The sequence below is a fragment of the Triturus cristatus genome, chromosome 10 (assembly GCF_964204655.1).
Source record: "Triturus cristatus chromosome 10, aTriCri1.1, whole genome shotgun sequence".
Classification (NCBI taxonomy): domain Eukaryota; kingdom Metazoa; phylum Chordata; class Amphibia; order Caudata; family Salamandridae; genus Triturus; species Triturus cristatus.
The window spans coordinates 839,739,808-839,766,078 of record NC_140593.1 but is presented as its reverse complement, the minus strand read 5'-3'; the positions used below and the strand labels follow the sequence as shown (position 1 = coordinate 839,766,078).

General features: G+C 43.3%; 1 protein-coding gene across 2 annotated transcripts in view; it reads right to left on the bottom strand.

Moving 5' to 3' along the window:
• The window catches only part of DNAJA3 (DnaJ heat shock protein family (Hsp40) member A3), a 291,953-nt gene that overhangs the window by 41,827 nt on the left and 223,855 nt on the right, over nucleotides 1-26,271 (bottom strand). For both annotated transcript variants that reach the window (XM_085628467.1, XM_085628468.1), the window contains exon 9: nucleotides 1,135-1,250. In XM_085628467.1, the coding sequence (XP_085484593.1) occupies nucleotides 1,135-1,250 (116 nt within the window). The remainder of the gene's footprint in view (nucleotides 1-1,134; nucleotides 1,251-26,271) is intronic.

Genomic DNA, 26,271 nt, shown 5'->3' with positions numbered 1-26,271 from the left:
GCATAAATGTATTATACTCCCTGGCCATGCCTCTCACCCTTAACCCCTTGCTTCCATCCACACTTGAACCAGGACTGACGGCCTCACTTTTTTCCCCATACTGCACATTTGTTTCTGGAGGGCCAATTATCGATTCTTTGTGACTAAAATACCAAGGTTATCACTAACACCGTATAAATATTCAAATACTTTCTACTTAAGCAGGTGGACAAGGAATCAATCCTTCAACTCTACTAGTAGATGGGTCTGCAAGATTTATAAATTGTGCTCTTATACTATAGTAATCTCTGACCTTCCGGAATGGCTGACAATAACTGGTTGCTCTCAAGTTAAAGTGATTTCATATAACTTCAGACATAAGCTTCTTCATTTTAAGTTTTTAGTTGCTTATACTACTCACCAGCTGTGATGACAAATTGATGCTACAATAAGTGCAGAGTGTTGTCGGCATCCTGCCGACCAGGCAGGATTGTTTAATTTGGCCTCGCACTGCCCTGTCATTTGCGCATACTGGCATAAGTCAACCTCGATCATAACAGATGTCCAAAAGCCAGTTAAATTGCTCTTTTTATTGTTAGCAAACATACAGTTGCAATAGTCTGGCTAAGGGAACCTTTGCCCGTTGATAAGGACTGGATATGCATAGCTCCTCACTACAATGAATCAACTGATAATTTTAGACAGGACTTTGCTGGAGATTAAAGGAACATGTGGGGTTCAAGATGTTGGATCGCAAGCCTCCAGTAGCGCTATTGTTTCACACATGCTGGTAATAAATTTAAGGTGATGCCCATTAAAATGTTTTAGTGGGATTACCTGCTCCATTTATATAAATGCACTCAACCTGAATTGTCTTCTAATTTACCGGACTATGTGTTACTGGTGCTATGCACTGTTCTGGTGGCCCCTAATACATTGTGATGCGGCAACTAATTTGTTCAAGCTGTGATGCACTACTTGATTGCCTATTGTTGACATTATGGTTTCCTTTAATAAAATGTTAAATGAAGTCCTAGAAAAATGTCTCTTAAGTCTATGCAGGAATCAACTGAAACTTTTTGATCAACACAATATTGTGCTTAAAGGAACTGTTGCTAAAGAGTACGTTTTGATGGACCCAAAAGTAAAACTTACTTAGGGACGCGAATCTTTATGTGAATGTAGTGGTCACCGTAGCCATAGCTGTTGACCCTTGGAATGCCTTTCCCACCCATGCGAATCCTCTGGTCAGCTTGGATACCAGGAGTGATCTATGAACAAACAGGAATCATATCAAACATATTAAATTGAAAGCCTTTAGAATAAAATCAAACATAGTATAATCCATCTGGATTTCAAATTTGAATTTCATTATTAAAACAAAAGATGCACTCTTTCCCCCCACTCAACAATAAATGGTTTATTTAAGAAAAGTGTTGGAAAAAAACAAAAATGTGAAAGGCAGAACCCCACTAAGAACAATGTCAGCAAGCTCTCTTAAACCCCCAAATATCAAGTTGAAACCCTTGTGAGTGGGACCAAACCATTTCTACTAGCAACCTTGCCAGATGGCACTATACAAAGCATATTGTGTGGTCCTCTATCCACAAGCCGATTGCTGCTTCTTTCAACCAGAGCGAAGATGTTTAGATTACAAAGCGTACAAAGAGCAGCTAATACTCAAATTATTTATTCTACAACTCAGAAAAAAATACCGCAAATCTGCTTTCATCATTCGTGGCAGGCTAAGAAAATTGTCAGAGAAATCAGCACTCGCTAAGATCTATATTGTTGCAAAAGCGCTCGCTCCGAGGTAACTTATGGTAGCTGGGCCCATATGGCCACTTTAGAGCTACAGATATCAAAAAGGTTATTCACCTGTAGTCCGGTTTCTGCACCATAGGAATCTTTACTCTAGTAAACTAGACGAAATTAGCGCTGCACGCATGGATCCTGGATAAGCCTTTCTATATAGTTTTCTTCAATGGAAAAAGCATCAGAAAATGCTTTATGCCCATGAAGAAAGCTATACATCTCCGTGGGATTGGAGCCTAATAGAGAGCTAATTTTCTTGAATGTTCCAATAACTCTTTGATTTGTAGTAGTAGAATCGCTTTGCAGCATACATATATAGGGAAGAAAGCTTGATTTGACAAGAACATGAAGATAAAATGTTAGGCTTACATAAAACACAGTTAGAAGGGAACAATGCACTGTACTTGCAGTTTTCCTTTCTGACCCAGTTCTTTTTTCCAGCTTGTGAAAGAAGGATCTTAGGACACTTCTGAGTCTATTTTGCCTTTAAAAACTTATATTATCCTATCAGGAATCCAATTTCTTATGCTACACTTGACATTGTTGATCATCCATTGTCTAGTTTGAACATTTTATTCCAAGATTCTAACTGGTTTTCCAGTCATAATGCCTTCACTATTCTCAAAATGCCCTTCAGACAGAAGGAAAAAGGCTACAACTGACTAAAGCGTGGGAAGTGTGCTCGGCTGCCTCTCATTCTGTTCAATATTGATATCTTTTTATAGAAGTCGCAATAAGAACTTTGAAGTACAGGGAAAGAATATGACTGAAAAGTATGTTGGATGGCATGGGGGCTGACAAAGAGAGGAACAAGAGAAAACTGCATTAAAAGTGGGGAATTATTCTAGCTTTTATGACTTTCAAAGAAGATCCTATGATGCAGAAGTAAGGGTTCCCAACAGCTAGCCACATTTTTGAATTTGCAAGATATCGCAAATGGCTCACATCTTAGGAACTGTAACAGCACTGGTGATCAATGTCCGGATGTTAGTTCAGTACTGTAGTATAAAGCTGTTCAAATATATATTTTTTTTTACGATGACCCTAGAAGTTTCCATTCAACTTTTCACTGTGGACTGTGAATTTTCCATAGATTACTAGGGTGTCAACTTGAGTGCTCTCCACTAGCGCCTTCGGATTCTCCTGGTACTCAACAGTATTCTCCTTGACACCTTATCGGTAGTGTGACTTCCTGGTAGAGGTCAGTAAATCATGCATTGATGGTGTAACATTTTCTGTAGCCTGGGGATGAGGCCTAATGCCTCTTGAGTAAAATACCTGCATTTTCCTATGCCAAGACCATGTCCCTGTAAGTGAGCAAGTGTAGTAGCAGCATGCATTTTATGACCAAGACGGCTGCTTGTGTAAGGTATGCTCGTATTTTTGGCGTCCAGAGCACCTAGAATTCAATACTGTCTGTGAACTAATAATTTGATATTAATCACACATTCTTGGTAAACTCACTTCATTTTAAGAGTACCTTTCACACACTGGATTGACATGAATTCGTGCAAATATTAGCCAAACTCTAAGACTGGGAAATAATGGTAGCAATTGATGCCATGGCTGGGTATAAGGCCTCAGCCTGCAGCACTGGTATCTCAGCTACAATGTGAGATGCATTTTCAGAGCTTCTTCTCCCATGCTTAGTTGCACTATACAATAGTGCAGTGTGTAAACAGTTGCTGTCAGGGAAGCACCAATCACTTACTTATTCGAAGGCAGGTAAGCCTGGTGATGCATGATCTTATACTGTCACCTTTTGCTGATTCTTATAGATATTAAGATTTTGTCGTCTAATGCCATAGTCCTTTTAGATCTTTCTGGCTTAATCCCTGGAAGATGTCTTGTATCATCTATTTGTCATCCTCAAACAAAGTAATCCTGATAAATACTTAGTTGTGGATGATAGATGCTTAAAAGACATTTGATTCTGTTGAGTGGAGTGGACTTTCCTGTTTAAGAAACTCTGAAGGAGTAACCATTGGATTCTAATTGTTTTACTATATGCTTACGCAACGTCAGACTTCTTACAAATGGAGCTCCATTAGCACAAATAACACTAATCACAGGCATCAGTGTCACATGGTTACATTAGGCCCCTTTGATGTTACTTAACATTATATTGGGTACTGAAGAAAAATTTCCCATCAGTTTCATCCCCGAATCCAGGGCAGCGGCTGCCCTATACTCATTTTGGATCTGTTTAAGCACCAATGGAAAAACAGCTAATCAGGGTGTACCATGTGTTCTGATATATACTGCAGCAAAGACTGTACCCCAAGTGGGGCAGTCTTCCACCGGGGGAATAATACTCATTGGTAGACATATGGTGAAAATTCTGGGGCTTTTCCTGAGGTCCCGTATGGAGAAACAATGCTTCAAGCTAGCTTCTTTTTTGTGCAATTCAAAACGCAATTCCTTGTCGTCTGAGGCAAATCTTACCCATGACTGCGTTGTTGGTTTGTGGACTAATGCCAGGTGTACCCATTTGTGGTTGTGGAGCTTGAACAGCTCTTGCTGGATTTATGGTCATCATCCTCATGACAAATTGTGTAAATTATCCATATGTTGTAACCAGATCTGTGTATAGTGTACGTAGCTCTGGAGCCGTTAAGATTGTCTATATCTGGATAGGGTGTATAACTGGCTAAGACTGGCCATGTCGCTCCTTCATTGCTAAGCGGACCTAGTCTGCATTGTGTGTATGTGGTAGGGCGCTTTCAAACAAATGTTGGTGTTTTGGTAAGTTAGTGGTATTTGTATAGCTTCATAAGCTGTGTAGTTGTTCGGAACTGCAGCCTCCGTGTATATTTGAAACGGTCATGAGTCTGCTGCTGGGAATTTGACCCATCAATAGAATACCTCTGTCCTAAATGCTTCATCAGCCTGAACTACGAAGGCTTACCTGGCTTTAAACATGGAAGTGATTAGTGTTTACCTCACAGTAAATGTTTACACACTGCGTTATTGTATATTGCAGGTAAGCATGCGAGAAGCAGCTCTGGAAAAGGCATTGTACATTTTAGCTGTGATACCAGTGCTGCAGGGTGAGGTCTTCTAGCCAGCCATGGCATCAATTGCTGCCATTATCTCCCAGTCTAGTATGGGGTCAAATAGAGATTGGGGAATATTTAAAGAATTCATGTCAATACATTGTGTGAAAGGTACTCTTGAAATATAGCGAGTGTTCCAAGAATGTGTAATGAATATAATGATTATTAGTTTCCGGACATTAGTGAATTCTAGGTGCTCTGGATACCAAAAATACAGGTATACGTTACACAAGCAGCGGTCTTGGTCATAAATTGCATGCCGTTTACTACACTTGCGCACTTATACGGACATGGTCTAGACATAGGAATATGCAGGAATTTTATTCAAAGGGCATTAGGACTTATCCCCAGGCTACAGAAAGGCTTACCCTTTTTAGACTAAGCACTTTAGATTTGCCTCTCCTGCAACAGGTGCCTGGCCTCAAGACATACACTCCGGCAGTTGCGACAATAGCTCAACTCAAAGTATCAGCCACTTATTTTTGTTTTGCCACTTGTACCAAGAGCCAAGACTTCATTTCTTGGTACCCCGTTTACAGAAGACCAATGTGAGACAGTACAACGAAGGGCTACTGTTTATGCAGGGACTAGGTTGCCGTACTCAATTTTCTAAAATCAGCATTTCACATTGGGAGGGATTATGAACCTTAAAAGATGCTGTTTCTGTATGAATTTGTTACTGGCAACGCTTTTTAATCTCATGAAATGTTATGAATTATACTGAATATCCTTGATTTTATCTGGCTCAGTGATATGTGTTTTTATTCACCTTATTTATATAAATGTGTGATCTGGCTTTTTTGTGTGTGCTTTTATGCCTTTGGCGGAATAACGTTTATCTTGACTTGATGACTTTTCAACTCACTTGGCTGGAGTAGATCTCATAGTTTTGGGATTTGCTCACATGGGCTACAGATAAAATTTTAAAAAATCAAAAATAGCCCACCTCAAAGTCCTCTTTTTAGGGTATGAGCTGTCAAGTGAAGGCAGAAGCCTAGTGACACTTCCTAAAGAAGTGTTCACTTCTACAAACACCAAATACACTAAAGAAATTCAAATCAATATTGGGTAGCCCTAATTTTGGCAGAACATACATGCCTGACTACGCAGAATAGGTAAAACTGTTCAACGACTTGATACATCTAGACTTTTCAAGCACACACTGGACAACTGAACATACACAAATTTATGTTCAGTACAAGCTGACATGCTAGCTTGAAAAACACCTACACACATTAACACCACAAACCTGGTGATCTGTATAATTGTGGGTGCATCAGGATACACCTGTCACATTCAATGAAGGAGCCACTGTATCACTTGTATATAAGTCACATTTATACACCACTGCAGAGATGCGTTTTTCACCAAGAGACAAGAGCCTGACGGAGGTACAGACTGCTGCAGTGAGAGAAAGGTCCTTGGCTCAGGGGAAACTCATTGTTGTGACTCCGGTTCCAGCCTTAGAGGCTGTCACAAAGGCCAGTGTTTCAAACACGAAAGCTTTACATCCAAAATAGATACAGAGGGCCAACTCTCTCATGGCAACAGATGTAGAATACAGATTTGACTCCACACTACAAACACAAGAGTATCTGCAATATAAAAATTAATAGCCTCTGCCTAAGGAAGTCATGCCTCTAGATCAGTATGATTACATCATCTATACGGACAGTTCAGCACAGCCTGTCGTAGGGACAAAGCAACAATACTCTGCAGCGTGTGCCACTGTTAAGGGTACAATTGTGAATTATGCCCTCACAAAAACTACACTCAGTCACTAGGTGATTGCACAGTTAGGTGAGCTTCGGGCTCAAATTCTGGCACCTGAGAATACGGATCCCGGATTCTCCACACTTTTAGTATGTTATTCGTATTATTGAGTCCAGTCTTACAATGAGTACTTAAGCTACTGGAGCCTGAATAGATTTAGAGATTCCAATGGATACACTATAAAGCACAAGATGCTTTCAGGACAGGTGGCAAAACTCAGAGTGCTTGCCACAGAATCACGTCATACACACACTGAGTCATCAGCGTGTTGGAATAAACATTGTAGGAAATTACATCGTTGACAAAGCCGCAAAAGCAACAGAGCAAACTGCTGCAGTTGTTGCAATTACTCGTTCAAGGACAAGGATCGATCGAGACATCATGGTGGCTGATGAGACTGTACGCAATGGCATCCACCTGCCAAAAGGCTTTCTGTTAGAAATGGGATCAAAATACTCCTACTAATTAAGTGCGTAAAACATTCTATTTGCTCAGATTCCCGAAGTGGGGAAGGTTTGAGAGATACCCAATTCTGATCGCAGGTTAGGTTTAATCCTAGTAGTACGATTGTCTTACATTCCCTCACGCAGGGGTGGCAGCAACAATTTAATTATTGAGGCAGTACTATTGGTGGCCAGGTCTATTCAAACAGACCAATGACTGTGTCCTTTAATGCAACATCTGCCAGCAGATGGAGGTTTCCAGCTTGGCGTGTCCACCACATACACCTCTATTGATCTCAGACAAGCCTCTTGCTTGTGTTTATCTGGACCACTGAAGCCCTTTACAATCAGATGGGGCTTACAAATACATCTTGGTAGCAGTGGATTCCTGCTATCAATTTCTATGGGTTTGGCCACAGCGATCGGCTGACGCCCAAACTGTTAAAAAGATTTGCCTATATCGGAACATATGAGGTAGCCACAGTCCATCAGACCACGGTCCGGCGTTTGCGTCCAGGGCTTCCAAAGACACCTTGAGAAAATTGGGTGCGACTGTGGGCTACTCCTCTCCCTATCATCCAGAGGGAAACAGGTAGTGGGGAGGAAGAACCAAGACTTAAAGCAGTCTTTAACAGCTAGGGTATTAGGTTCAGGTCGCAGTTGGGTCCATAACCTCTATGGGGTATAGAGACTGCTAACTAATCTGCTGAGAAAATCCCTGGGTGGTCGGACTCCCTACGAGATCCTGTTAGGGGTTAAAAAGTGGGTTCCAGACCTCAACGGTCCCAGTACAGTGGTGACAGAAACACCCTTTGACATCAATGAACGTTTGGATGTTTTACAGGATCTGAACAACTTTCGAGAAGCTCAGAGCAACATCCAGCAGAAACGTACCACTACTGGAGAAGTGAACGAAGCACCAGCAACTCCTGGTTGGATCTCCAAGATCGGTGATCTAGTCCAGGAGAAGATTGTGGAGAAGAAGGAATTCAGGCCATCTTACATAATGCCTGTACCTCTCCTGGCAGTTGAAGGTACCAGAACTGTTCTTCTACCGCCACTTGCTGGCTGCAAAAACAAGAGATGTGTGTCAATAGATCTCATCAAACCACATCATCTGGCCAGTTCTACACAGTAGGCCAAGAGTGATCCTGGGAAATTACCAGTCTCTTCTCACTACCCTACAAGGAAGTCCAGATGGAAGCTTTGATCAGAGATGAAGCTTATTCTTCAGGACTGGGGACAGCTAACAATGAAGTATCACTTCTGCCTGGTACATCAACCTACTTATAAACAACATGTAAAGAAACACAGATTTCAATTCTGCAAATAGACAAAGATGGTGTCTACCGCAACGTACCATCATTCTAGTCAACTCCCAGTTCTACACAACCTCCAGAGCTCCCAAAAATAGACCGAACAGCCGCCGGCTACTTCATCAACTTTGCTGACTTCTCTTCAGATTCATCCGACCCACCACCACCCAAGGTAGACCGTGTAAATTCTACATTTGGATGAAAAATAAATTGTATCCCTACTTGGATATACATTTGGATTAGAATTTAGTAACTTTTCCCCTTTATTTGGATTGGTTTTGTGACAGTCTTTATCTTGATTCCAAATGGACACTATCTCCCAGAACGCTCTGCTGTTGAACTGGTGAACTTAGATTTAACATCCCATTCTTCATCACACAAATTGCGAAGAGACCTTTCCCTGGTGAACATTTCTGTTGTTCTTGGTCCTGATGAGATTGTTTGGGATAAGGTATCCTATGATCTATGCAGATCAACTAAATGAATTCAAATTCCATTTGTGTTAAAAATGTCTTTGCATGACTATCACTCCTAGTACCATCTCTGACTGGGACGTTGATGCAGTGCATGAAATGCTAGATGATCTGCAGCATTATTCTTTTTTAATTGAAATTAAATGTATGGTGGCCCGGCTAATTATGAGGAAATGTTCTGTTTTCATCATTATGGTCACCATTTCCTGCATAAAGCAAGTCCTACACGTGCAGTATTTAATTACACACTATGGGAATACTGCCCTACACCAAAACTCGGTAGCTCAAAAGCATGTGCACAGAAGTTTGCATATTTTTCAAGTCACAATCCAAGTGACCCAGAGTCTTATTACAAACTTAGGCCCTCGAAGGCGAAGCATACTATGCTCACTGACACATTGCTGATTTATTCCGCATTTTTCATTACCCAGGTGTCTACACAAGGTTTTGACTTTTGGAAACACAAGGTTGATTTAAAATCCATATGGGGAACAAAAGATTGGCAGGTTCAGAGGAATGAGGCTGTGGCGCAGGGTTCACAGTTCGATCCTCCGTGTCGGCGGCAGGTTAGCCCAGCACCAAGTGACTCTGGACAATAGCTTTCTTAATCTTCCCGAGGGCCCCCAGCATCGGAACACCACTTCGGAGGTAGCTGTGCGCTTTACAAATACTGGTATTTCATTTCATTTCCATTATTCAGATCATGCCTAATAGAACATCAAATGGTTTACCTGAGAAAAACTGTGCAACAAACATACTGACTTGGCCTGGCCAAGATAAAAGATTCAAACATTCCCACATTTGCATGATTTTCAAACTGGCAACAATTCACAAATTACACGGAGGAACCAGACACCATGCTTCGCAACGGAACATACAATTCTTCACGTACCAATCAAGAGGGATGGTTAGTGTGGCCGTTAGATACTAACTGATGTCAGGGACATTTTCTTGACAACACCAAAGGGTTTAGGATCAATAGGCCAGACCCACACACGCAGACACAACATTCAGGGATGGTAACAACTTAGTGTGGATTGTTTAAGCCAATCAAGGCACAACTTTTTAACACTTTGTCAGGTGAAACACTCGTCACTTCTTTCTGATGACTTGAAATTATAGGACTTTTTACTAGGTCCTCGAAGATCACGTCAGAAGCGCTTTCTGTATGCAATATACAATGAAGTGTGGAAGATTTCACAGCAGGAAGCTGCTGAGAGAGTGTGCGAAATTGACAGGGCAAATTTAAAAAGGACTGGCAGTAATTCATAATGGTAGGACTACTCTTTTCACTAGGATTTACTGTCTGTGTAACATTGTCTCAACTGCAATCAACATCATACAGAGTGACATGTCTTCTTTACAACATGGGCAATCGAGCTTAGAGCTATAATGTTACTGAATTGGATTCTACAGATACTTCGGGCTGGTCGCATTCCATGGAAACACCTTAATGCCACTAGTTTGTTTCTACCCTACAATCTCACAAAACAACAAACCATCAAGGCAAAGAAGGACGCAACATGCACCATGTTATATATAGAGAAGGTAGAGAAATTACCATCCACTGTTGCGGAAATACCTTCCACAGATTGGATAACCCAAGGGTTTATTTCTCTGCCAATTTCGACATTTCACTTCCAATACTGCTTACATCAAGTGGAGAGATATGAGGCGCTAGGCAAGGGGTATGTAAACGAGTCATGGATCTTACCTTTCGAATACCGCTGTAGGAATAGGGAAACTGAGGTTTTACTTAGCGGGATGGACTATGAAAGTACCTTGGGACATTTCTCAGTTGCGCTTCACGGCACATATAATGCATCTGCGGCAAACTTGTCATGCTATTCTGAAAGCCGGATAGATCACAGCAGCCGGAGTGGCTGCTGTGATCTGTCCGGCTTTCAGATTACTCTCCAATGGGAGTTACTTGATGCTGAATGATCAAGGCTGCTGTGGGATCAGACTGGGAATTGCCTACAGGGCTGACCTGGCTGTAGCAGGCATCAGGCGTTTATCCGGGAGGCCGTAAGGGTTGGGGTCGTTTTTAGAGCAATGCTGTAGTATCGGCCCCCAGTAACAGAAGCAGCAGTGCAAGAGGCCAGTTTTATTAGGGAGCCGGTCTGAAAAAAATTGCCAGGTCTGCTTTTGAGTTCCCAGTCCAGCCCCGATTGCTTATCTGGTAACAGTCTCTGCGGTTGTGACTTGTTGTACACAAGTACTGTTTCCATCTGCCCACACAGTTAGGGGTGCGATGCTTTGGCCTTTTATAAAGCTTAGAAATGTGTGCTTTAATGCTTTAAGAAGACTGAAAGTTCCAGGAGGATGTGGCCTTAACATCTGCAAGGGAGACTTTTGAACTTCAAGTTGCAAGGTCTTCTTCTGAGATACAGTAGTTACTATGCACCGATTTCCTACACCATTTTGGGGAGCTTGTGCACTGCATTTTTAACATGTCTTAGTATTGCAGGGGTAACGCACTTTAAGACAATTGGCTCTGGGTTGGTTAGAACCTTCCAGATGGTCTGCAGAGTTATTCCATTATTCATACACTCTGTGCTTGGAAGCATATTTGGAGGCTTACCGCTTGTCCTGTTCCTAGTTGTGGGACTGTGTTTTTATTTTTTCTGCTCCGCAAAGGATGTCCCATCACAAGGCCAAATAGGGATAGCACTACCACATGTGCTACTGTGTCGTGAACGCATGATACAGTGTTTAGGCACAACCTTACTTCACGTACTTAACTGTGACTAGTTCTTGTCCTCTCTGTCTGCCTGGCTACACTGCGTGCAACCAGTTTTCCACGGTACACTTTCGAGTGTGCCCTGGACATTTGCTTGGGAACGCAACTGTTTCAATTTCCGGACATTGACCTACTGGTGGGTCCACGACGGCTCACTTGTACTGTTGTCCTTAGCACTTGTCTTTGCTCCTAAATGTATACTATGAGCCTTCCTGGGATGCTTTGGCTCCTGGCGATCTGGATCCTAGCTCGTCTTCTGTGGAATCAGCACCAGCTGTTCCTCCCTGGGCAGACACTGAGGGGGATGGGCAGAAACATGTTTGTTCTATGGACTTGATGCACTGGATGCCTCTGGGAACAGTAATGTTTTGTCTACTCCGCTGAGTTGTGGTACCCTTTTAATTTGGACAGGTTTGTAACGTACCAAATTGTTTTTACAAAGTGCTCGCTTTTAACTGGCTTTTTAAATTTGCTTTTATTTTATTTACAAAATTTGGCTTTCTGGGTGTTTTTTTACCTTCAGACTAGCAAAGTGCCTTTTTATACTTTTAGGGTCTTATGCTTTTATTTATATGGTTAGCATTGTTTTTAGATAGATTTTTAGTATATTCAAATCAAATCAAAAATAAGCTTTATTCGGAAAGTTAATTTCAATCCATAAAAGCATATACAATTTTAAAATCATCTTATGCAGTTAAAACAAATGAGTTTTTTAAAAATATGTATACAAAATATGTAGCAAGAAAATCTCATAAATTGTACCAGTTAATATTTATGCAAAAATAGCAGCATGTGGACGTGGGAAAATAACATTTCATTTTAACGAATTCATAAAGTTGACTTTCAATTTAAGTCGGTGTCATGTTAAAAAACAGTTAAAAATGATGTAGGGCGGTGACAGTAATAGAGCTAGTAAGTATACAAGGCATTGTTTCCAAATTAAACTATCGTTTTGTTAGTGAATCAAGAGTAATAGAAATAATTGCATCGTTAGAGCAAGAAAGAAGGAACATTAGCCCCCAACTGCGTTATTGGGATGCATTGGGGGATATATCCAAAACAACGTTTGGTATCTAGTAATGACACTTCTTCATTCCAATAGCTCTATTTATACTCTATTCACCATGAATCTAGGTCGATACTGTTACGGCATTTGATCAGTTTTTTTAGAAAAGCAATGACATTATAATTTATGGAATCATTATCAAGACATTGGAGAGCCAAGAATGCTGGGCGACATTGGCGAATGCCCCAAATTTTAAGAATTGGTATTATCCATTTCCTTCTTAATTCTTCATAAAATTTGCAAAATAAAATGACATGAATAGTTGATTGTTCGGAAACAGAATCACATGGGCAATTAGATAATATTTTTGACCAATTATTAGGAGTTGGAAATGTCACCAGCCTATGGAAAATATTCAGTCAAAAACGAGTGAGAACAAATCTGTCATATCTATTGTCAGTTTTTTATAGGTACAATTGCATGCCAAATGAAGTTGATATCATAAGATTGTGGCTCACAGACGGTTTTGTAACTTCACTCGTGAATCTCAGTCTCTCCATATGATTCATACAAAGTTTCTTAAAGTCTTTTCTTGCGATAGCTGACATGGACAAAGGATTGTTAAAATATTCAAGATTACCAATGTCTGTCATAAAGTCCCTCACATATTTGATCCATTTTATGTCGAGGCAATAGTCCAATTTAAGAGCATCCTGAAGCACTAGCTGGTTAAAGCAGTTTATCTCTGACTTCCAGATACGATGCCACAGGATTACGGGTTGTATTTTTATAATATCCGTTATGTAGGGGACTCCCAACTCAGCATGGCAGACATAGGTAGACGTAGAAGCCGGAACCGCCAATAAATATCTGAAAAATGCATTTTCCACTTTCTGCAGTTCGGAAACATTACAGTGTCCCCAAATCCCTGCCCCATATGTTGCTACACTCATACATTTTGCGTTATATATTTTGATCAATTCCAGAGGAGGTCTTTTTCCTAATTTTTGAGAGAAATTAACGAGGGCAGTGGTGGCTCTCATAAAAAGGAGTTTTCTTGATGTAATTGCTTGGCCCCAGGAGCCCTTATCTACAAGAATCCCCAATTATGAATAGGTAGAGGTAATAGCCAATTTGCTCCCATTTAAATAGATGTCTTTTCCCTTTTTGTTACCTTTGCCACAGTTCATCACAAAAGTTTTTGAGACATTTATCCTCAAGTCAATGCCTTGCATGTAGTTGTTGTATGATTCCAATGCCTGCTGGAGAGCTAAAGGTGTTCTAGCTAAAATAACAGCGTCATCCGCATAAAGCAGTGCTGGTATACGTCTGGGAGTCGAGTTTTGTTGTACTTGGGGTACGTCCTGACTTCCTTCCAATAAGGCCTTCTCAAGACCATTGGTATATCGTGTAAAAAGGAATGGGGCCAGGACGCTCCCCTGTCTTACCCCTCTGAGCACCCTAAATGATGAGGTACATTCTCCTGCTCTACCAAATCGGACTCGTGCTGAAGCATTACTATAGAGAGCTTTCAGGAAGTCTATAAGGGGGTTCCTCTACGTGCATTTCTTTTAGGATGTGCCATAGTTTCCCATGAGAAACGCAATCGAAGACGAGGAAAGATCGACAAACAATAGGTAAAGTTTTCCTCTTTTCGCCCGCGTGTATTTACCCAGCAAAATAGCAAGATTAAGGCCCTGGTCTATTGTCCCCAGGCCTTCCCTAAAACCAAACTGTAGATCCGACAATATGCTCTTTTCTGTGGCCCAAGTTTGCAATCTCGTGAGGAGGATCCTACCTGCTACTTTTCCCAGTGAGTCTAGGAGTGAAATTGGTCTGTAGCAGGAAGGATCCTGTCTATTGCCTTTTTTATATATAGGGACCATGATGGATTCCGTCCAGCTGTTAATAAGGCCCTGCGAAGAGGTTGCATTAAGAACGCGTGTCAGAATTGGAGCCCAGAGGTCTGAATTGTGTTCATAGATATCTACAGGAACCCCATCGGGTCCAGGGGCCTTAGATCCTTTGCTTTCATTTAATGCTACTAAGACTTCATCAAGAGAAAAAGATATCTCAATTGGGAGGGCCGTAATGTGTTCAGGTGAAGATAATGATAATATATCCGTGGTATCTATCAACTCCGGGGAGGCAAACAATTTTGAAAAGTGATTCACCCATTGGGCCTCATCTATCGTTGCCTCTATAGAGGGAGAATTATCAGATAGAAGAAACGGAGACCTAATTACTTTCCAGAATGCTTTACTGTCATTCTGGATACTGGCCCTGTGTAGATCTTCCCACAAGGAATTTTTCATTGTCTTTTTCCTGGTCGAAATGGCCTGATTATATAGTTTTCTTGCTTGCTGGATGGCTTGTCTATCTCTATCCCTATTATGAATCGCTTTTTTCAATGTGCGATAGGCGTTCGTGCAGTTAGTATCAAACCATCTTAATTTCTTAGAGTCACCCTTTTTTCTCTCTACAGACAGGCAGCTTTTTATTATAGCCGTGATGTGGTTAAAGCTTTCTAGGACCAGCGAGGGAGGGGAATTCTCGTTCAAGGAAGTCAAAATATAAGTTAAAGCCTTGACCACTACAGAAGATGTGATGATATCGGGATCTACGAGTTCCCATTTCAGAGAGTAGCCATTCATACTATCAATAACCAGGTTAGGACAAGTATGGTATAATTTATTCGTTTTGCTTTTATTATGGGAGATGGGGCTCTTTCTCTTAATTATTAATGTTTGTGGAAAGTGATCGCTAATGGCGATCTTATGTGTAATAAATTTCTTTACCCTATTCCCAAGATTATTTGATACCAAAATGTAATCTATTACCGAACCAACCCCTCTCCCATTATATGTTGATGAGAATGCAGTTGGAGGGATTGCTATTTCGTTTGCAAAACTCAGATTCAATATAAATATGGTCTCATTCAGAGCACTCCCAAGAATGTTGTGAGGGAAATGAGTTAGATTGCGATTTTCCTCATCGTTCAAGCCACATATCTGGTTGTTGTTATTGGGGCACAAGTTAGCATTAAAGTCCCCTCCCCAGAAAATCTGGGCATTTCCTGAGCTGACCATCTGAATTTTATAAACAACTTGTCTAAATTGGTCTATAACTTCAAATTCGTTCTCTTTAGGGATATTATTATACAAATTCACAAGTATTCCCCATGACCGACAAGGAATGGAGGGATACGCTACGGGGGCCCACACGGGTCCCCAGGAACCTGCGGTTTCGCCAAATCCAGTACTTCATACTGCACAGAGCATATCTCACTCCCGACTCCATCAATCGCTATTTCCACCGGGCGGATCTGAATGCCCACGCCGCAAGGCTCTGGATGCTGGACTGGTGCACATGTTATGGAGCTGTCCAGCGCTCGACTCATACTGGCGGACGGTACATGGAGCGTTACGTACTTGCGCCGGTCCGCTGGCGCGGCGGGACTGGCCAGCCTGTCTGTTACACTTGTTTCGTAGAACTCCCCCCACGAAGGTTGCCTGTCGTTTCCTCGACCTGGGCCTGATTGTGGCGAAGCGGTTAATTACTAAGCGCTGGAAGGCGGCTGAGCCCCCTCGGGCGCAGGCGTGGCGGAGTTCCCTGCTAGTGTGGGCGGGGGCGGAGGGTACGGCTCTCTTGCGAGAGGAAACGTTAGACCTCAGACGCACACCCATAGCGAATCAATGGGACGTACACTTGCAGGTCCTAATGCAGCTGGATGGGGATGCCCTGGGACTCTGTGGGACACATACTGCGGAGCCACTTCCTGGAGGGGAGGGGAATGGAGGTGAGACTGGGAGACCCACTCTGGGGATTGGCGGGGAGGTCCTAGCCGAACCGGGCGGATGTGCGGACAATGACAATTGCCTTTCATAGAACGATATGTCGCGGTGGATTGTGGGGCCGGGTCTGGGGGGGGGGATGGACTGGGGGGGGGGGGGGGGGGGGGGGGGTCTCCTGAGGGTCGTATGGTCTAAGATCGAACCTGCTGCTGTTGTTCTGTTGGGCTTCTGTTGTTTAACCTGTTTTCTTTTACCCCATTTTGGTTGTTCCATGAATCTGTTCAAATGCGGGCGATGGCCCTGACACTTATCAGTTTGCATTACTCCACGCCTCGTAGTGGCGATGGATCCTGCGGCTCACCGCATTCACAATTGGCGGATACTCCTCCGAGTACCAGACTCATTGCCTGTGGGATATTACATTTATGATGTATGCTATGTCTATATTAACAAATGCTAATAAACAGATTTCATAATAATAAAAATTCACAAGTATTAATGTGTCGTTCCTATCCGTTATGAGAGTAAGAATTTGATAATAGGAGTTTGAGGTCTCAAATGTGATTTTTTTGCTATCACCAGATTAGAGACATATATACATAGGCCTCCCTTTGAGCTTCCATGGGAGGAAGGAGAGGCCGGTGTATGGAATGTTTTGAAGCCATTAATATTGATTTCATTTTGCGACCATGTCTCTTGGAGACAGAGAATATCCATATTCTTAAAGTCGAGAAAGAGGTCGTTATGAAGTTTGGAGTATAAGCCCCATATATTCCAATATGTAATGTTGATATGTCCTTCATCTTTCCAGGGTATTTTGAGTGACTGGGGAACTAATCCTGGTTCATCTAAGTTAGATGAGATAGAATTCATGGATTCCTCTCTGATATAGAAAGAAGCAGGGATTTCCTCCTGCATAGACTCGTTCTGTAGCTGCCCATAGATAATATGATCTCGGGCCACTAGTTGAATCTCAGGCTCAGGTAAGCCCCTTTGAGATGAGGTAAGCGAGCTAATATCTAAATTTCCAACTAGAATCATTGGTCTTTTTTATTAACTTTGGAGATAGTCAATCTGGGTCCTCTAATGAGGTGAGTGCACTAAAGCGATTATATACGGGGACGCTATAATTTTGGTTAGACGTGAACTGGTGCTGGACCGATTTCGTTAAATCAAAGGGAGGGCGATAAAAGAAACCTAAGGGAAGTATGTTAATTCCTGGTTCGAATGTTCTTTTGGCCGCTAACCCCAAGATTTTTTCGACTAACCAAGGAGAGCGGAAGGTCAATACCAAGCAATCGCCAGTGAATAATTTCCTAGTTCTTCCGATCCATCCTATTCTGCGTATCATCTTAAACTTTTCAAACAGAGTTCTAGTATCACCTACTCTATCCCCCAGCCAGTGTAGAGCTTTGTTCCTTAGTGATTGACAGGTCTCCTGAACATCTTGTCCTAAGTGTGGAACGTTTCCCAGAATCACTGTGTAGGGGGTGCAGGCTGGAGGAAGGTCCAAATGTAAAGGGGGTGATAACTCTATAGATGTTACTTTAGGGGCAGATTTAGACTGTTTCTCAAAGAGTGGATGGGATACGGTGACGGGATTTTGTTGTGTCCTAGTTATCCTGGAATGATTACTAAATTCGGTTGTGGGGGTATCGCCTGAAAAATCAGTATGGGGCAAGAATTGTCGTGGTTTCCTAGTATCATTCCCATCACTGCTAATAGGCTTGGGGCTGGGGGATGGAGTGATCTTATAGTCATTACAGGGAGGGAGTTTAGCCACAAGGGTCTCGATCCGATCCAGTCTTACGCCGATGGACTCGACTGCTCCTCTCACATAAGAATCTAAACTTTTTATAGAAGAGAGGATACTATCCAGATCAATCCCCGTAATATGTTGTTTTGTAGAGTTTGCTGCTATTAAGGATGTAAAGGGGGTTTCTGAAGTACTAAGAACCTTGTCTTGGTCATTTTTCCTTACTGTATTCTCCTTATCTCTGTGCACCCTTGGTTTACTAATCTCCCTTATGCCCCTTCCTAGCTTTCCCGGCTGTTTCCTAGCCGATTTTTTTTCCTTATTTAATTGTGAGGGGATTGTGTCACCTTGATTGTTGTGCACTATGATGTCACAAGTAGATTGTTGAATACATCCGTTAACTGATGTTCCAGTGACAGGAATCACAATAGGAGTAGGGGTTTGGTTAAGAGTGACTTGGTCATCCTCTGCTCTAACTTCTCCAGTCATCAATGATCCAGCTGCTAGGGTTTGTTCTACTGTGGAAATTTGTTTTTCTATTGCCCCCATAGCCCCGGTCAAATATGTAAGAAGTGTTTGCTTTTTGGGTTTCTTAGTGTCCATTCCCTCTGGTGGATCGCAACTCAGTGCTTTCCTTTTACCCATAATGAAAAATATCTTTTTAAAACGTGACAGTAAATAAAAACAACTTTTTTATATTCTATATTAATATTTACATTACTACAATCATTAAGTTCCAAATCGGGAACAGTTTCTACTATAACAGAGATTACCTGCAAAATTACTTCACTCCGTAGAGGGAGGATTAAATGGGCTGATGTGGGGATACAAAAAAGGCTTCGAGGGAGGGCCCGGTCCGGTCCCACACGGGCAAGGACGGGCCCGCCCTTGGCCCGGGCTTCGCCCGGGCGCTGCCCGCGCGCGTCCCGCGCTGCGTGAGTGCCTGTTCCGGCGCTAGTTGGCGTCGTCATCACCAAGCGCTGTTGCAGGGAAAGCCGGGAGTTGGAGTCTACACGGGCCGTTCCCCTCACGGCGACGAAACTCCTGATTTACACAGCCCAGTGACCCTCCTGCGTGCCGTTCCCCTCACGGCAGGTAGGTGATTGTGTCTGTAAGGCTCAGCGTTCATGTCCAGGAAGTGGTTGCCACGTGGTTACATTAGGCCCAGATCGAAATGCCATTTTACATGCTCACGTTCTTAAGTCGCCTTCTCTCCCTAAACAGGATGATGTTTAACACATATTCATTTGCGTCCACATACAGGATAATATTCTTCGAACTCAGCTTTACTTACACTGCCACTTCCTACACACACTAGCAAGCACCTTGAACATTCTGTACAAAAGCTAAGTTTATCACACAAAAATGTGTTATTGGTTTTGCCCGCTCGGCGACAGAGCTATCCCATTAGAGTAAACAGTGTCCTGACTGGGGGTTTGGCATGGTAATACTGATGATGTTATTATATATACACACAACATGAGCCCTCTGTTTAGATAGTGGAGCATTTCGCTGACACCAAGAGGTCACCCACACGCTGGCATTCAGCAAAGTTGATTCAGATTTACCTCATGCGAGGGATGCTGCCCAGCTCTCCACCAAGACAGGCAGCCTGACACTTCCTCACAGATAATGGGAAGTTAGATCACCCTACAATGATTTGGCAGATTTACTCACCCTAGACCTTTGGGACAGCACCAGCTGTTCCTCCCTGGGCGGACACTGAGGGGGATGGGCAGGAACATGTTTCTTCTATGGAATTGATGCACTGGGTGCTTCTGGTAACAGTAATGTTTGTCTTCTCCTCCGAGTTGTGGATGCCTGGATTTAAGATCTCACCTACTGCAACAAGATGGAGGATGCACCCTGCACTTTATTGCCATGGGCATACAGGACTCAAGACATTTAGCTGTAACTAATCCTTTTGCTAAACACTTTTACTGACTCTAGAGGTGACTTGTGTGATTAATGCACCAAATACCCTTTGGCACACTACACGGCACAGAGAAAATGTTTTACAACTTCTCCTTTTAAGACTGTAACGTGGCAGTTATGTTTTCCATATGCGTTAAAGTAATAGTTGTGCTAGGAGTCTTTGCTGTTTGGTAGTCAAAACATGCCTTTATTCAAAGTTTTGTTCATCACACATTATATATGCTGGCAGAATAATCAGTTACATCATACAACTTAAATACAGTATGCCCTTTGTAGCTGAGGGTGCTTTCAAAAACAAAGTTTTTTAAAAGTTTTTTTTAAACAGTGAGGTCTTGTTTTCTCTGTATGCAAGTTGTGATGACGTGGTTAATGTTCTCTCTGTGATGTCTTGTCCGTACTCACTGTGTCAACTTTGTAGCGGATTTCAGAATGATCTGGTGGAGGACAGAGCATTCAGACTCCAGTTGGGGCGCACACAGCTCAATTTTAAAATGAAAGTAAGAGTAATTAAGAACAAGTTACTCACCTTCAGTAACGATGTATCTGGTAGAGAAACAGTCTAGCCACAGATTCCTTAACTTATAATATCTCCCAAGCACCAGACTGGATCCAGAGATTTTTCAGCAGTACCTCTGCATGCCGGGGGGACAGTGTTGCATGGCTCCGCCCTGACTTGGTCCACGGATGTCAGTGGAGCCATACAAGTTCCTCCTGGCGCACGGACGTCAGTTTTCTCTGTGAGACTTTTCCGCGCCACAGCGCGGAGCCACTACTAAAACTGGGAGAGTGTGGGAAAAGTGTGCCAAAAAGCTTTAAAATCTTTGAAACAACCACGACAATAAATAATAAAATGAGGAGAAACATCACAATGCATTGTAGAGAGAAACAGTCATACTGTAAGGAACTGAAAGGAGAAAACAGAGTACATGCCCCTAGAAACAGTCCTACAGAAGCGAAGAACCACACCCTCCTATGAGGCAAAACAGCAATGGAAATGAATGTTCTAGTAAACGACAAGCATTCTGCAACCAGATGAACGTCATTGTAATGGACAACAAGACTGTAACTGCATGAAGTTATTGCTATTGACAACATTTTTGCAACAGAGAACGTGCAACCTTACGCACTAAATATGACCAATTGACTGTAACGTAGTCAAACAGACCCCAAACTAATGGAGAAAAAGGAAAAAGTCTCAGGGGGAAGGGAGGGAGAAGGACATGACCAAAGTCCACACTGGAAAAGAACCAGGGTGCAAGAGCGTGGATGGATATAGGGGCCCACCACCCAATTTCGGGAATAGGTGGAGAAGCAACAGGTAAAACAGAATAAGACCTCCTGACCTGGGAAGGATGAGAAGAGACTAACACGCATTAAAACAGAGACCACAGGCAGAAAGACCAGTGGGTAGAACCCAACCTGAAAAGGTTCTCGCAGAGCGGGAGGATGGGTGAGCGTTAAGGAATCTGCAGCTAGACTGTGTCACTACCAGATACATCATTACCAAAGGTAAGTAACTTGTTCATCTGATAGAGACATCTAGAAGAGGGTCTGCGACTGAACCATACCAAGTTCCAAAGAGAACGAATCTGACAATAAAGATTGACTAAAACAGGTGGAAACAGCAAGTGCAACTGTGACTGACACTAGACCCATTAAGCTCTATAAAAGGAGCATGAACAAGGAAAGGCAATGTCACCACAGTCCGTCACAGGACAGTACGAGACTTTCACCTTCCAAGGGGAAAGCACAGAAACCAGAATGGCAGGTGCACAATGAAAAAAAATCCATAAGCTTCTCTAACAAGAACAGAAGCAGAACTGTGTGCAGGAGCCCATGGATCTGTCTGCCAAAAATAAAAGTCCCAGAGAAGGGACAAAACAGCAGGAAAGAGTCAGAGGGTACAAAATGAGCATGCACAACAGTGGATGCCAAGAATGACATGGAGAGAGACAGATGTCACCCATGTAGAGATGTACACAACCATGACTACACGGAGATACATGTATGTGGATAATAGGGATACACATATGCAGACAGTGTGGACAGTGGGAGCCACATGCAAAAGCCCATGAAATGCAGCATCGATAGCACATATGTGTCAGCAGAAAGACAGAACGTATCACCAGGTAGTCATACTGACCAACCATACACAGAAGTACATTGTTCAAAGGATACCGGCAGAAGCCAGACACAAACATAAGGCTCGCTCTCATAAAAGAGACAGAACAAGAGAGGGAAAAAAGAAAAGGAATATGCTACTTACCAGTATGCATCTGTTCTTGGCATGTAGAGCTGCAGATCTACACACTTTTGCATAGATCGCCATTTGGTGTTGGGCCCGGATGTTTGCAGTTTGTTTTTCCTCCTGGAAAGTCTTTGGAAGTCACAAGGTCGGTGACTCCTCCTTTGGATGGTATTGCGCATGGGCTTCGGCTCCATCCTCAGATTGTTTTTCGCCAGCAGGGAAAGATGGAGCGTAGTTATAACAGTGAAGAAACCCATGTGTGTATCTAAATAAGATAAACTGGAACAGATACAGGTAGCCGGGGAGGCGGGTGGGCGTGTGTAGAGCTGCAGCTCTTCATGCCAAGAACAGATGCATACTGGTAAGTAGCATATTCCGTTCGAGGCATATTAGCTGCAGATTACACACTTTTGCATAGACAATATAGCAGTTCCCAACCTTAGCGGCGACCACTGGTATCTGTTGCAGTGGTTTGAAATAATGTTTTGAGTACAGCCTGGCCCACACTAGCTTGTTGGTTAGTTTGCACATCTACAAAATAGTGTTTAGTGAAAGTGTGCGGTGTTGACCATGTAGCTGCTTTGCAGATATCATCTAATGGGATGTTCCCTAAAAATGCCATGGAAGCCCCTATCTTTCGTGTAGAATGGGCTTTAGGGGGAACGGATAGCGTTCGTTTTGCTTTGTGGTAGCAAATCTGAATGCATTTTACAATCCACCTAGCTATCCCTGATTTTGAGATGGGGTTGCCCTTATGTGGTGGAGAGAAAGAGACAAACAGTTGTTTGGTCTTGCGTAAAGGTTGTGTTCTCTCGATGTAGTAGAGTAAGGCTCGTTTGACATCTAGCGTGTGCAGAGCCCTTTCTGCAACGGTCTGTGGTTGCGAGAAAAATACTGGTAGTTCTACAGATTGGTTTAGGTGAAAAGGGGAAATGACTTTAGGTAGGAATTTTGGGTTGGTACGGAGAACAACTTTGTTATGGTGCATTTGAAGAAAAGGTTCTTGTATTGTAAGTGCTTGTATCTCACTGACCCTTCTAAGGGAAGTGATGGCTACAAGGAAAGCTGTTTTCCATGTTAGGAATTGTAGTTCGCATTTGTGTAAAGGTTCGAAGGGAGGCCCTATTAGCCTTGTGAGAACAATATTTAGGTTCCACACAGGTGAGGGTGGTACTCTAGGGGGAATTATTCTTTTTAGGCCTTAATGGCAGGTACTCTAAAGAGTGAAAGATGTTGCCTGTTTTGTAAGTAAGCTGCAATTGCTGCGAGGTGTAGTCGAATGGACGTATAGGCTAGATTACACCTTCGTAGGTGGAGTTAGTAGCCTATGAGGTGTTGAATGGACACGTCCAGGGGATTGATGGTGTTGTTATGGCAATAAACAACAAATCGTTTCCACTTGGCAGCGTAGCACGCTCTAGTGGTAGATGTCGTCTAGCTTCTCTGATGACGTTCATACAGTCAGGGGGAAGATTTCGGTACCCAAATTCTAGGATTTCAGGAGCCAGATCGCAAGGTTGAGCTGCGCTGGGTCCGGGTGTCTGATCTCTCCATGGTTCTGGGTTAGGAAGCATGGAGAGAGGTGTAGTTTTTGGTGTGGTACTACAGAGAGTTCCAGCAGCGTGGTGTACCACGGTTGTCTGGCCCACGTTGGAGCTACTAGGATTAGTGTGAGGGAGTGTTGTTGTAGTTTGCGCACCACTAATGGAATGAGTGGGAGAGGCGGAAAAGCGTACGCAAATTTGCCTGACCAGTTCATCCATATCGCATTTCCTTTGGACAATGGGTGTGGGTATCTGGCGGCGAAGCTTGGGCATTTTGTGTTTTAGTGGGTGGCAAAGAGGTCTATCTGTGGATACCCCCACATTTGAAAGAACGAATGAAGAACCTGTGGGTGAAGTTCCCACTCATGGATTTGTTGTGTCTGTCTGCTGAGCAGATCTGCCACGGTGTTTTGGACTCCTGGGACATGTTGAGCTAGGAGAAAGATTTTGTGGGGAACTGCCCATCTCCATATGCTCTGTGCTAATTGAGAGAGCTGTGGAGAGTGTGTGCCACCTTGTTTTTGTATATAATACATGGCCGTCATGTTGTCTGTGCGAATGAGGACTGCCTTGCCTGAAATCTGTGTTTGAAAAGATTTTAGGGCTAAAAAGATTGCTAGTAACTCCAGATGGTTGATATGGAGTAACTTTTGTTGAGGTGTCCATGTGCCCTGCACGGTGAGGTGTAATACGTGAGCTCCCCAGCCGGAGAGCGATGCGTCCGTCGTTAGTATTATTTGGGGAACCGGGTCCAGGAACGGTCGACCTTTGGAAAGGTTTGTGGTGTTCCACCACTGCAGAGAGCGATGGGTGCGACTGTCTACCAACACCAGATTTGTCAGTTGACCTTGGGCCTGGTTCCATTGGCGCCCTAAGCACTCTTGGAGAGGACGCATCTGGAGTCTTGTGTGGGGCACTTTGAAAATGCAAGAGGCCATCATCCCTATTAGTTGCATGAACACTCGTGCTGGAAGGGAGTGTTGAGGTATGAATTTTTGGCGCAAAGCCTGAATGCTTGCTATCCTGGCCGGATTGGGGTAGGCTATCGCTTTTGAGGTGTCTATGGTGGCACCGAGGTATTGTTTTATGTGGGATGGTTGTAACTGGGACTTTTGGTGGCTCACCGTGAAGCCTAGTTGGTGAAGTAGTTCGATTGTGGTGGCGGTGTGTTGTAAACACTGATTGTATGAAGTGGCTTTTATCAGCCAATCGTCTAGGTATGGGAAGACGTGAATGTGCTGTCTTCTCAAGTGTGCCGCCACCACCACCAGGCACTTGGTGAATACCCTTGGTGCTGTTGTGACTCCAAATGGGAGCACTTTGAATTGGTAGCGTTGTCCGTCCACTACAAATCTGAGTTACTTTCTGTGAGCATGGTGCACTGGAATGTGGAAGTATGCGTCTTTAAAGTCCAGTGTGGCGAGGAAGTCGTTTTGGGAGAGGAGCGGAAGTACCTGCTGAAGCGTTACCATGTGAAAATGGTCTGAGTGTATGTATGTGTTTAGGGGCCGGAGATCTAGAATAGGTCGTAGAGTCTCGTCCCTTTTTGGTATGAGAAAATATAGGGAGTAGACCCCCATATTTTGTTGATTGACAGGAACGTGTTCTATTGCCTGTTTTTGTAGGAGGGAGATTACCTCCTGCTTTAGTAATTTTGAATGATCTTGTGACATTGGGCGTTGCCTGGGTGGAATGTTTGGGGGGGGTAGATGTTAGTTCTAGGCGTGACCGAATTATTTGGGTCACCCATTTGTCTGAGGTGATGGTCTCCCAGACATGAAGGTAATTTTGGAGTCTGCCCCCGACCGGAGTGGAATGGTCTGGGGGGAGCGGGGGGGGGGGGGGGGGGGGGGGGGGGGGGAAGTCATTGGGTAGGAGGTGTGGCAGAACGGGTGTGGTTTGTTTTGCCTCTGCCCTGGTTGTTGTTACCCCTGTAGCCGCCTCTTTGGTAACCTTTTGTAAAGGTGGTCCGAGTAGGGGATTTGTATGATGTGGACGCTGTGCCTGAGGAGTAGCCTCTGGATGTACTTCGAAAGGAGGAGCGGCGAAAGGAGCGTCTGGGCGGGTGAGACTGTAAGGCCCCCATGGATTTTGTGGTATCCGTGTCTTTTTTTCATTTTTTCTAAGGCCTCATCCACCTTTGGCCAAAATAGATGTTCCTGGTCAAAGGGATGGTTAAGGATGGAGGCTTGTACTTCTGGTTTAAAACCAGATACCCTTAACCAAGCATGGCGACGGAGAAGGACGCTGGTGTTGATGGCCCTGGAGGCTGTGTCTGCTGCATCTAGGGCACAACGTATGGAGGTATTCGTGATTGTTTTACCCTCTTGAATTAACTTGTTGGCCCTAGCTTTATATTTTTCAGGGAGATGGTGCATTATGCTTTCTAA